Source organism: Scatophagus argus, chromosome 6, assembly GCF_020382885.2.
Source record: "Scatophagus argus isolate fScaArg1 chromosome 6, fScaArg1.pri, whole genome shotgun sequence".
NCBI classification, from domain to species: Eukaryota; Metazoa; Chordata; class Actinopteri; family Scatophagidae; genus Scatophagus; species Scatophagus argus.
In genome coordinates, this window is record NC_058498.1 from 18,031,901 (window position 1) to 18,045,241 (window position 13,341).

General features: G+C 42.2%; 1 protein-coding gene across 3 annotated transcripts; it reads left to right on the top strand.

The window, feature by feature from the left end:
• The first annotated feature begins 1,810 nt into the window (after positions 1 to 1,810).
• Positions 1,811 to 12,102, top strand: uap1 (UDP-N-acetylglucosamine pyrophosphorylase 1). Of its 3 annotated transcripts, none has more exons than XM_046391504.1 (11): positions 1,811 to 1,967; positions 2,960 to 3,275; positions 4,659 to 4,863; positions 5,521 to 5,696; positions 5,787 to 5,959; positions 8,117 to 8,310; positions 8,504 to 8,644; positions 9,781 to 9,969; positions 10,237 to 10,278; positions 11,264 to 11,330; positions 11,459 to 12,102. In XM_046391504.1, the coding sequence occupies exons 2-11, from the start codon at positions 2,993 to 2,995 to the stop codon at positions 11,549 to 11,551; spliced, it is 1,563 nt and encodes a 520-aa protein (XP_046247460.1). In that variant the 5' UTR covers positions 1,811 to 1,967; positions 2,960 to 2,992; the 3' UTR covers positions 11,552 to 12,102. The 3 variants fall into 3 exon arrangements, with proteins under 3 accessions (XP_046247460.1, XP_046247458.1, XP_046247459.1); XM_046391502.1 differs by lacking the exon at positions 1,811 to 1,967 and adding an exon at positions 2,688 to 2,717; XM_046391503.1 differs by lacking the exons at positions 1,811 to 1,967; positions 10,237 to 10,278 and adding an exon at positions 2,688 to 2,717.
• Positions 12,103 to 13,341: the final 1,239 nt, after the last annotated feature.

Genomic DNA, 13,341 nt, shown 5'->3' on the forward strand with positions numbered 1-13,341 from the left:
CCAACCCTCCTCCTACAGACTCCTAAAAATGTTTATCCTTCTCTAACCAATCATGCACCTTTCTGTGACAACACACTGGAGGTAGACTTTTGAATTGCAAGTTGAAAGTTTGTGTTAACATAGTGTGTAAGGTTTCTAATAACCTCACCATACAAATAATTTATCATGTCAAACATTTCATTTTGTATTTGATCTACACCAGCTGCGTAGAGACCTTTAGGTTAAAATTTTCTTTAATGTAAACTAAAAATAATAATAAAAAAAGGAAATCTAAACACATATCGTCATAGAGCCTGTCAGCCCAGCGGTGTGTATACAGTAAATGTACTGACCTGACGAAGATGCCGTGGATCAAAATGTATTTTTGAAAATATTTTGTTTCTTGAAGTCAGTGTGCACATGTTTTCACTGTTGCTGCCTTTCAAACCCACCTGAGACCCGAACCTGTCAGGGATGACATGGAGGAAACCTAAAGAGAGCAGAAGGATCATAAAGACAGACAAGACTGTTTATTGAGAAAAGTTTACATTAAGAAAACTTTGCTGTGACTGTAACTCTAAAAAATTGCTCTGACAAAGACACAGTTGCACTTTCAAAGTAGCTGCTGTAACTGACTGCTCTCAGAGGAAAGAGCTTTTCTGCGTGCTCGACTAACTGACATCCATCATATAAGAAAAATCACGAGCTGTCACTGCCCTCTAGTGGTCATAGTTAGAAATTAAAATGACAGCTGTCTTCACGAGTGTGGCACGTATGATCCCTTCCCTCCGATCTACTCTTCAGTTTATAGTTTAGATAATAAAAGAAAATAATAGAAAAATAGTCTGGATCTGGTCATGGTGAAGTCAGTTATATGTACTTTAGAAACAGGTGGTTTAGGCTACTTTGCAGCCAGGTTTACCTGCTCAGAGGACAAATACAAGGGGTCTTTAATTCTCTAATGGGACAGGAAAGACGCTCTGCGACACAAATCTGTACTCATTTTTGACTATTTTCTAATGTTTTATTGTGGAGAATTTTGCCTGTTTGGACTTCCAAGATATTTTATTAAAACCATCCGAGAACTTAAGCGAGTAGAGGACTATGTATCTCTGAAATGTGACAGGGGGCCCCAACTGTGCTCTGCTTTTTCGGTAAGGGTTGCACTTGCACTTGACCGCAGTGGTTTGACGGACAGTCTGTCAGAGCCCTCTCGTCAGTGCCACCGACAGAAACAGGTGCATGTGGGCACAAGCCAATCGAAGCCACCCCACGTCGAATTCAATACTGCCCTGCAACCCACTCCTGAATTACACCTCCTCAGAGCACATCAGACAATACTACACTGCAGGGGAACTAACGCTACACTACAAACATACGTTGTTTTAAAGGGACACATGTCGCGGTGCACAAGGATCTTCTAGTGTCTAACTCCCCAACACGGTCCAAAGCAGCGAGGCGTCTCCAGGTGCAGCAGGACAAGCTGAGGAGATGACAAAAACACCCCCGTATCCCCGCTAACAGCACTGCCTTCTTCGGGAACCTCGTACTAAAGCCCGTTGTCTACATTCACCCTCAGGTATAAGTGCAACAAATAAGGCTGGTTCAGCAGGGATTTCGTCCCATGACATTCACCAAGCTCCGCTCCTTAGCTGCCCTCTCTCCACTCCTCTCAATGCTCCTGCTACTGTATTACAGCACTTCCGTAAATGTACTTAGTTACTCTACCGATTAGATGCCTTTACTGACATTCGCTCTCCTTGACAAGATTTTCTTCCAAACACCTCTTCTAAGACCAGCCTTGTTAAATGTACGAGGCGTACTTGAAAGCAGCATCACTCAATGTCTTTCGGCGCCGTCGCTATTGCCACGTCAAGCGTGACGTACCAGGAGGTGTCGTCCGGGTGGGAGGTGTTCTTACCAGTAACAGAAACCATACGTTAACTGGCATTTATGGTCATAAAGCCAAAGAAGAGCTCTTCTAAGAGGTAAGAGTTTGGTGTTTCATTCATTTAATCTTTAATGGGTTCACCGAGCGAGCGTTTTCCTCCACAGTTAGCCGGATAGTCGCTGCTAGCATCTGCTGGGCTCCTGTGCCACTGACACTCGTTGAGTCTCTTCTGAAGGCGGCGGCCAAATGGATTGATTGATAAATGTAGCTTGCTTAGCACAGTAAACACACTTACTGTGATTAGCGGAGCTGCGAAGCAGCAATCTATTTCATTCACCGTGTCAATTCTGAATTTCTGAAACGAGGCATACGTACTGTGTTTTAGTAGAAACAGCGTCAACATAAAATTGTATTGCAGGCTTGTCATAGCCTCCAGGGAACATAGAGCTTGAAAGTGTTTTGAATATTTTAAAGAATTATGCCATGTCTAACAGTTTGTGATGAGTCGCTGAAGCCATCAGCATCCCATTCAAATACTAAAAGATCTCGTCCAGTATCAGTGTGATGATTTCCTGGTCCCGTCAGCTGCACATTGTGGGTGTGGGTTCATACAGAGACAACAATTAAACATTCTTGTCATTGCTTCCACTAAGGCTTTGCTTACAGTCTCAGTACAATATGTAAAATGTTTTCCTGGGTGTTTCATTAAGTCACCAGTTTTGCTAGTTTGACCAGTAGCACCTTATTAATCAGTTTTCACCAGAACAACTACACTCACTTAAGAAAACTTTGACTAGTCATCAGTCAAACTAACATTTGATCTCCTGACATTATGGCCAGGTGCCAGGTATGTTGTTGTGCCAAACTCTATGCCAGATTCCTTTTGAAGCCTGGTGTATTTTTATTGCTTAACCATAATCTTACTTAGTGTGACAAATAAGAGAATCAGGCTTAAAAACATAATATATGTGTGAATGTGGATGTAAACTCCTCTTCATGAAATATGGCTGAGGAAATGGCCTTGTTATCCTCAGTGGTAGCTGCCAATCACCACTCATCTTGTTTTTTTTTTTTTCATTTGTGTTTCAGTGTGGCAGAGTTAAATCAAAAGGACTGTTGATCATGGACCCAGTCACCAGCGGACTTGCACAAAGGTTGGCTGAAGCTGACCAGTCTCACCTCCTGCAGTTCTGGGACGAGCTGAGCCCTGCAGAGCAGGCCGAGTTGACCCACGACCTACAGGGGATGGACTTTCAGGAAATCAATGGATTCTTTAAAAACGCCATGGAGACGTCCAGCAACAGCAAACACGAGAAGATGGACGCCCGCATGGAGCCGGTGCCCCGGGAGGTGCTAGGAAGTGTCACGAGAGACCGAGATAGTCTTAAAGACTGGGAGCTAGTAGGTGAGCTACTGTCCCCAGAAAGTGTATTCATACATCTGCTTGGTTTTACTGCACATGCTTATGGTTTTATTGCGATCTCATACAGCAGGAGATAATACTTGAGCAATTACTAATTGTAAAGCAAGTCTTGCGTAGTCACTGTGGGAATAATAATAATCCTCTAAGGAGTCTGACGCCTAGCAATTAGGGTTTGTTATTGAGTAACTTTCAAATATGAAGTGAAGCCCACAGGTGAGACAGGAAAGATTTCTTGGTATCCAACTGGAAAGACTAAAGGGGATTAACACATCACATGGTAACTGAGAAGCTTTGATGCTGAGATTGGACCATGTATGTCCTGATAACTTGTGTTAGTGATATTTTAGTCCCATTTTTTCTTTTTTATAAAACCTTATTTAATAGCTCAAAAAGTCCACACTGAGTAGCATGAGAAACCCCCTTCCCTTGCTTGCTGTGTGGTTGTCTAAACTGACAGGCTGTTTCCAGTCTGCGTAGATGCAAAATATGAGTAGGTCAGCTTGCATTGTTCATTATACTTTGCGCAATCCCTCTTGCAGTGGGATCTGAACAATTAGTGAGTCTATTGAGTTTATTTTTTTCCTGGGGGAGGATGACTGAGGAGGCAGGCAGCAGAGAACATCTGCTTTTAATTTGGACCTGACGTAAATAGCGGTGCTGCCTGACCCTTATTCATGAGGTCACTCATGAGAGAGTGTGTGTGTGTGGCTGGTGGGGTTTGGGAGAGTAATCAAAGTCTAGCAGGCCCGCCCAGTCCATTGGTATAAACTTTGTCTCTTGGCACTTTGACTTGTTGCATGTAAAGTCACGTAGCAGCAGTTTATGTAAGATAAACTGAAACTGTTGTAAACCATTGAACCCATTAACCACAATAAAGACAGTTGGATTGGGTGTTGCGCAGGGTTATAAGATTTCAGTTCTGTGCTAATTTGTGACTTCTGTTTTAAATCCTGTGAAACTGGTCATAAATGTTGGACAATGGTTTAATGACAAATGTTATATGGATTGTTTTTGTTACATTTGTTATAGTTGTTTATCCAAATTGTACTCCCAAAGACTATAAGAATGCACTATGGCCAACAACATTAGATGTTGTGCTAGTGTGGCTTCTACCATCATATGGGTATGCAGGACCTAAAGGGACAGTTCATCTCAAAATCAAAAGAATGCATTTTTTTTGTCTGTCGTGCTATTCATGCATCTAGGATGATAGGTTTGGAGATGGATAAAAAGCATGACAGGTAAGGTTGAAAAACATGCATTTTTGGTTTTGGGATGAACCTTCCTTTCAGTATGTTTCACTAAAAAAACACTTTATGGGATTTTCTTGCTACTGCTTACTGTTTGTGATCTGTGCTCCTTCAGGTCTGCACTGCATCTCTCAGAGTAAAGTGGCGGTCCTGCTGCTGGCCGGCGGCCAGGGAACCAGACTCGGGGTCTCTTATCCCAAAGGCATGTACGACGTGGGGCTGCCATCCCACAAAACCCTCTTTCAGATCCAGGCTGAACGCATATTGAAGCTGCAACAGCTGGCGGAGCAGAAGCACAAAAGCAAGTGCTGTATTCCCTGGTAAGACATCGTGTTATCCAGGAAATGATGACTCGGGCATTTTAGCCAGTTTGCTTTTAATGTGAATTGCTACCTTATTTGAATAAAATAAAACTGATCTGGGCTACCAAATGCTTACGGTACTCTATTGGTAATGAGAGCTAAAATTGGCACAGTTGTGTTTGTGTAATGATTCACCGGGTCGAATTACTGACAGCACAAAAAGAGACAGTGTCAAGGAAGTTGTATTGCTGGATTTGTTCCCCGAGGAGCAGATCAAAGGACAGTTTCAAAGTGTGAAAGGTAGAGATATTAGGAAGGCAATGGAGTGTATACAGGTTGTATAACACAGTAGTTAAGGTTAAGCAGTCACTGAAGAACCAAAGATTATGTCAGAGAAATGCCATAATGACATATCTTATATAACTTCAGCAGGTCTGCTTCTGTGAGGAATTTGTACGGAAATTATACTTTTATTACCTGTCATATGCACAAACCCGCTTGGACTGATGTCAGCGTTGTTCTAAGTGAACAGTCTCTGAATAAATTTTCTACAGCATTTAAAAATGTATTTCCTTGAAAGGGCCTGCTAAGAATACATCTTCCTTGATGATTTACAATAGAGAGGAAAACAAGTAATGCTTGACTCACGCTAAATTCCCTCTGTGCTGCCTTCAGGTACATCATGACCAGTGGCAGGACAATGGAGGCCACCAAGGACTTCTTCTCTCGTCATAAGTATTTTGGCTTGAACGAGAACAACGTTGTCTTCTTTCAGCAGGGCATGCTACCAGCCATGGACTACGAAGGCAAGATCATCCTGGAGAGTAAAGGAAAGCTGTCCATGGCCCCTGGTGAGCGCCATTCACAGTGTGGTTGTTGTGTCCTATTTCGCAACAGAACTTTGTGTGTTTCAAACGTGTGTGTCTGTGTTTGTATTTCAGATGGGAATGGGGGTCTTTACAGAGCACTGGGGTACCAGGGCATCATGGAAGACATGAAGAAGAGGGGGATTGAATTCATCCATGTGTACTGCGTAGATAACATCCTGGTCAAAGTGGCTGACCCTGCTTTTGTTGGTTTCTGTGTGCAGAAGGGAGCTGATTGTGGAGCTAAGGTTGGTCACGCCTCCTCCTGCTCTTGCTGACTGTTCTTCACCCTTTAAGAGGTTTCAGATTTTTTCTTAAAATGAGTTATAGTGATAATTAGGTATTTAACTGAATAACTGAAGTTTGTGATGTGAAACCTTTTTTTATTATTATTTTAAAGATCTTAATGAAATTATAGTCACGTCATGAAGTTGTCTGTTGCAGTGATCCCTCACTGTTGTGCCCTTGCAACACCGTTCAGTTACCTTTAATTGGACCAGAGAGTAATGCACATATATAATTGTCATAACCAAATCAAAGAATCAAATATGCCAAAGAAACATCCATGTTGTTATTCAAATATTGATGTGTGCATTGAGTGTGTAAGATCGAATCGAGTTTGACCCGGACTGATGAATGAGTCTAAAATTCCAAGAGGTCCGAAAAGGGTGATGGATGTTGATTCATAACCTTTAAGTGTGTGTGTTAAAAGGTGTGGCCAATTTGTAGCCGCAACAGTTTAAGTCACTATATACCTGCACCTTCCACAACTCACCACTGGGTGGAGATATAGGCCTCTTTGTCTCGGGCCGTCCCATTGAGCAAGAAATCAAATGCGGCTTTCTAGGAAATTTGAGGGTTGAGCCCAGAATCTTCCTTCATTTTTCATCACGGTTTCAGATAACATGAGTGTCATGTGGAGATGCCAGTTTCTCTGGACAGAGTGTACTTTTCATTTTGGGAAGGAAAAAAAACTTTTCAGGGTATAACAGTTGAACTGAAAACTTTTTCCCACTAGTAAATAAACTGTGTTTATGATTAATTATAACTATTTTCTTTATTTTACAATTCCTCTCATTTTTGTTTGTTTAGATGTAGAATTTCTCAGTTTAGAAAGAAGATCCACCAGCAGAGATGGTGTAGTCAGTTTTGTCATTGAAGTTAGTTGTCCCCTCCAACATATAATATATGATAGTAACAATCAAGTTACTGAAACTCTCTGTTGTTAGGTGAAAGGTAGGTGTTGGGAGGTGAAATGAATTGTCCCAGCAAAATTCAGTGACAATTGAGGGAAAAATGCAGTCAGTTCAAAGGGCGTTGCCAAGATTACCACCAACAGGAGATCCAAATATCAGTAAACAGACTTGGAAAATTCAGGAAACATGCTTAATGACTTGAAAAGTCCAAAAATAGTATGTAAGATCTCCTGCTTTGGCAATAGGACATGACCTGGGAGTAATTCATGCATTTCTGACCAACCATTATTACCATGGCCTCCTAATTAGATTTTGAGAAAATATTACCTGCCATGGCAACTCCTTCATACCACAGAGTCAAGTGTCAGATGAGTTAGATATCCAGAGAGTGTCTAAAGCTCTTCTTACCCACTCAGTCTGACTGTTTCTACACCTGTTATTTCTTAGCAAGACCACACTGAAATGTATTTTATCACGCTGCGTCTACTTTCCAGTTAACACAGAATATATTCAAATATTCAACAGTGTATGTCGTCCAGACCTCGCTCCTGTTTGACATTATGAATTGTGCGGTGGAGCAGAGATGGAAGGATCGGATCAGAGTGGAGTCCCACCCTCATCATAAATTACTAAGCTCCACTACAATTCATGTGGCTTCACCACCACCCCTAACCCTCACCCCACCCCTTTCACCAACCCCCTCATCAGGACTCCAGTCTGTCATTAGTAACCAACAGATGGGGAGAGGGTTGTTTTTCATTCAGTGCAGACTTTAACTTGCTGCCTGGACGTGGAATATGCAGAAGACAAGAGAATCATTTTGTCGCAGTTTCTGAGGCTTATTTATATATTAAATTCATCTAAACTTTTGGCTTATTTTTATTTCTATCTCTGCTATTTTACCTCTTTTTTAAAACAGCAATATCACAAATCACATTTTAATAAATTTTATGCTCATGGGCAACATTATGCACTTATATGTCTAACCATCTATACCACTAATGAAGAAGATTTGATGAAACATTAGGTCATGTTTTTGTGTTGTTCTGCTGTGTATAGTTTAATATGAAATACATGCTAGGCAGTGGCCAAGTTTTAGCATAATAAAAGCTGACTGACATATTGATTAGGTGTGCAAATAGTTCATTTGTCCTTGTAGCTACAGCTTTTGATCAACAATTTTACAAAAGAAGCCTCCTTGGATTCCAGGTAGTGGAGAAAACCAATCCAACAGAGGCAGTGGGTGTGGTCTGCAAGGTGGACGGGCACTATCAGGTGGTGGAGTACAGCGAGATCACCCTGGCAACTGCTGAGAAGCGCAGCGCCGACGGCCGTCTGATGTTCAACGCAGGAAATGTGGCCAATCACTTTTTCAGCTTCTCCTTCCTCAGAGACATAGTGGAGTAAGAGCAATTCACACTGAATATATTCACACTTTACATGCCGTTTGTGCTCTTCTCTGTCATAATCTATTCATTTGTAGCTCAGTAGCTGTGATTTCTTGTAACAAGAACAGGAACTCGGCCTCCTGGTGTGTAGCACTGAACCAACAGTACTGTATTTCTCACATTTTTTCCCTCTCCGTTCATATTTCAGGAAATACGAGCCAGACCTGCAGCACCATGTGGCACAGAAGAAGATCCCATATGTGAACAGTGAAGGTCAGCTAATCAAACCGGACAAGCCAAATGGGATTAAAATGGAAAAGTTTGTCTTTGACATCTTCCAGTTCGCCAGGTGAGCTATCTCATAGAGGGCGCAGTGTGTGTGACGGCGTCAGCAGACAGCCTCTCACCTCAGACTAAAAAGCCTTGAAGTACTAGGAGTGCAATGAATATGTTATGCTCCTTTTGAGAGGTGGCTGGATTGCATATGTTCTTCTGGCAGGCCTTCAGGCCCAGGGTTTGACTGGTCCTTGATCTGTCCTTCCATGCATGAACCAACTCCTTTTTCCAGTCTTGATCTCTATCCCACCAGCTTCAGTCCTGCTCCAAAGTCTGGTCTAACGGACTGAGCCTGCCAAGCTCTCTGCAGGACGATGGAGGTTTATGAGCTGTTCTCTCATTCCACCTCCTCCAGTGCTACATGACATCAGCTTTGAGTCACGCCACTACTAATAGAAGTTTACATCTAATGAAAGGATTCCTGTAATGATTGATGGAAAAACACTGCAGACTTGTCCAGCTTCCTTAGAGATTTATTTGTTGTATATAAATGTAAAAAGGATGAGAAATAGTTTTTGGTGTTGCTGAGGAGATGGATTACGGTTGTGCCCGGACTGGCAGACTGGCAGCTTTAGCAGAATCCAGATGGACTGAGACTGCAGCCAGATTTTTTAAAAAGTCAGACTTATTTCCTCATCGTTCTCTATACTGTTTGGTCGAGGCTCGCATAGTCATTTGAGTTCATTTGCTAGGTTAATTTTTCCTCTGTGTCACAAACACCCTGAAATGACTGTAAAATGATGTATGTTCAGAATTTGATCCATTTGGAAATTCTGAAAAACCTTTTAGCACGTGCACTCAGTGTGCAGCTTTCATGGGAGTGAACGAGGCGCCATCTTGGAAAGTCTTCTTAATACACCCGTGGTTTGGAACTTCGGATGTAGAGCTCAAATACCGAACTCATTGAATTGTTTGTCACTGGCTCTATTTATGAATACCTGAAGTTCACATGGCAGTGGGATTTGAAATACTTTGAGTAGCTGGAAGAGGAGAATGTTTTACTTGATAAGTGATAATTAGATTAGGAAAATTGTCTCTGATTAATTTTCTGTATAGCTTGTCATAACAAAACTCTGTACCATTATTTACCCGTTTGGTGTGTTTGCCTGTGTGTTGGCATGCTGCTGTGTGTGTGTGTGTCCCCAACAGCACATTTGTTGTGTATGAGGTGCTACGAGAGGATGAGTTCTCCCCGCTGAAGAATGCGGACAGTCAGGACGGAAAGGACACGCCCACCACAGCCAGACACGCCCTCATGTCCCTCCACCACCGCTGGGTGCTGAATGCTGGGGGTCACTTCATCGACGAGAACGGCAGACGTGTGCCTGCCATACCCAGGTGACCACAGCCAGCCTGCTAAAACACGGGGTCGTGCGTGTCACCCCACCCTCACACACACACACACATCATGTTTGGCATGAACTCAGACACAGTGCCGTGGTCATTCCCACCTTCCCAGTGCTCCCCACACTTTGTGTACAAACTACATTCATTGCCTTTTTTTTTTGGTTTATGTAATGCACATCATATTCTTTTAGCCTCACTCTCACTTCCTCTCCTCTCATGCTTGGTCTTGCTCCTGTGTGTCCCGTGCAATGTTTCCAGAGACGGAGCAGCAGGCAGTGTCACAGATGATGGCAGCAGAAAGTAATTATTATCCCCCTGCAGTACGGAGTGCATGGTGATGGGGCTCTGGCTTTCTTTCCCTCTCGCTCGGATGTGTTAACATCATATAACGTTACTTCTGATCCTTGGCCTCCCCTTTCCTTCATTACCACCAAAAAGAGGAACACATGACAGTGGACAGCCATTTTCCTGTCTCTTTACAGTTGATTGTGATGAAGGAAATGGCAGCGAAGATCAGTTTAGATGACTGAACACACAGTCCTGTTAGCGTCCTGGTCAGAAGATGTAAAGTTATAATCACCTGCTCATACATCATTCTCCCCTCAGTTGGTTGCTACTAATACACATAATGTGTTGCATGCTGGGTAATGAGCACCAGTCACACTTTCTGGCAGTCCATGACAAATCTGCAACAGATGATGAACCTGTTGATTTTTGTGTAAATTAGTAACGACGAGGCCAGCCAGTCATTGCTTGGAAGTTTGCCAAAACCACCAGCTTGTATTTAAATGAGCATGTGCTTCAGTAACATTCATGGCACCCATGAATGTTATTCAGGCTCTTGAAAGGTGTGCTTTTTTTCTCAATCATTCAGCTTTTCCTTCATTCTCATTCTGACACAGTTCTGTAGGCAGCAGCTCAGGAAACAGCTGAAGCGCCTGATGTGTGATTGTTGTCTAGAAACAAACAAGCTGAGTGATGGTTAATGTGGTGAGAAGTTCCTCCATCACCACATTACCTGTCACTCATCTGTTTTCTTCTAGAAGGTGTCTGTTACGGGTCAGAGAACTAATCACTGGTCGTGTTTGGGAATGATGAAGCTCTGATTCTCCGCCTTTTTGAACTCTAATCACAAGCCTCAGTAGAAGAGCAGAACAGCTGTGCCGAGGACGTACAGCTGCTTAACTCAACTATAGTCCCTCTCTCTTTTCATGGGAGAAGTGCTCATTCTCTTCATCTTGTTTTTCTTCTGATCCTCCCTGAATTTGTTCCTTTCCCAACGCAGCCTGAAGGACGGAACAGACCTGCCAATCAAATGTGAGATCTCCCCACTGGTGTCCTACGGGGGAGAGGTAAGAAGGCAGAGCCTAGCCTATTCAATGCAAACTCCAGATGTTGTTCTGCTTCTGCTGTCCTCCTGAAACACTCGATCAGACACGCATGCTAACCATGTCCTGAATGTGTCGTTTACTGCTTTAAGGGTCTTGAAGAATTGGTGAAGGGACGAGAGTTTCATCCAACCCTGATGATTGATGAGAATGGAGTCCATGAGCTGGTGAAGAACGGAGTTTAGACAATGAAGGGGACAGAGAGAGAGAGGGACAACCCAAAGACAGACAACCTCCCTTTTTCTCTTACCCTTTGCGGAGAGAAACTGTGATGTCATCGCTGTGCAATAACAAATGTCACGTGCAAGACGAGTTGCATCGTTTACTTTTCAGCAGCAATTTTTCTTTGCTTTGTATGTTGGTGTCATACTTAGTTCCTCTTTGTTTTGAAGAGCACTTGAACACAGCATGAGACGAAGGACAAAATCTCTGTCGCACTGACTGGATGAAGCAGTCTTCAGGTGCATCTATTTATTTTTATATGTACTGATGGGAATCACCATCTAGTCATTTTACCTGGTGATTTTTATACGACATAGGACTGAGATGAAATGACGAAGAAAGATGTTTCTTACTAGGATGTAATTAAGGTACATGGTACATGGGTGTGTGGGGTGGGGAGTATTTATAATATCTGCTTTTTTCTGCTTTTAATCATTGAAAAATTAGATATTATTCAGCTTTAAGAGATGCTGTTATTTCTATCATCTTTATTAAAGAAATCCTAATTGTAAAACCCATTTAGCATGTTGTCTTTGTGTCTGCCTGACGTGACCTGTGTGCACTCAGACCATATATTTGCCGTACAGTGGGTTGTTGCTGTGTGTTGCCTCGAAAGATTAGCTTTAGCAAGTTTTCTGACAAATCAACAAATGATACGTGAATGTGTGAGTTTTACTGGTCCGTGTCTGTGGTTTGTGTTTTTTGCATTATAGCTCCTGGTGTGTTGAATCAGAGTTTCCAGCACATGGTTTATGTTTAACATGGGCCAAAACATGCAACTCCGCTGAAGCTATTCAGGAAATATTCTTTGTGGCTCCTTTCTGACTAGTTTTATTTCTTGCTCTCCAGCTCCTTAACTGCATTATGATGAGAAATACCTGCAGGGTGGGTACTTCAGCAGAAAAACACTTAAGTGGTGTCCTAGTCTGTATATGGCTCTGTGTGCAGATTTAACATGCTGTGAAACTTCTTATGAAATGTGAATATGAACAACAGAGCCCTTGTTTTCAGTGTCTAATGAGACTGTGCAGTCATGCTCAGGCGGCGGTGCTTGGAGCTAAATGCTAACATTAGCATGCTAAAAGGCTTACACTGACAATATTAAAAAGCTAATGTTTATAAGGTACAATCCTTGGTATGTTCGCCATCTTGGTCTTTTACCAAGCTGCCATTTTTGCAATTAGTGCCAAAAGTAAAGTTATTGCCAAAAGCAGCTATTTGGTCTTTTGGCATATTTGGCCAAATTCAATTTCTTAACCTGATAATGGCATTAGAAGAGAAATTAATGCATCACCAAAGTTATCACAGTTTATCCTGAAGAGAACATGAATGAACGTGGCAGTTAGTTTAACTGTTGTCCACACCATTTGAGTCAGAACCACAAATATGAAATGGTGTGAGGAAAAGTCAGGCTTTATCTTCTGGGGACAATGAATGTCTGTGCAAAACAGAATTTCATGACAATTCCTCCAATAGTTGATGAGATACTTCAATATAGACGAAAGTGGTGAATGGACTGACCAGCCGACAGACAAATACTCATTGCCAGTAGGTGCCTAAAAATGTGCACAAACAACTGAGGAAAAGAGTCACTCATGTAGACAATAAGATAAATAAAATCTTTAAAGTCAAAATTTTCCCTGCTGGAGACATCTAACTGCACGATATTTTTAACCTTTGCACTTCAAGAAATAAGAAAAACCCAGAGTTGCAGTGTTGTAATTAAAACCTTCACATTTACAAATAGCTGTTC

Bases quoted from the DNA above. Each gene is read 5' to 3' on its own strand.
- uap1 (XM_046391502.1), top strand. The intron at 3,276-4,658 runs GTGAGCTACTGT...GTGCTCCTTCAG, and splicing joins TAAAGACTGGGAGCTAGTAG to GTCTGCACTGCATCTCTCAG. The intron at 8,645-9,780 runs GTGAGCTATCTC...TGTCCCCAACAG, and splicing joins GACATCTTCCAGTTCGCCAG to CACATTTGTTGTGTATGAGG.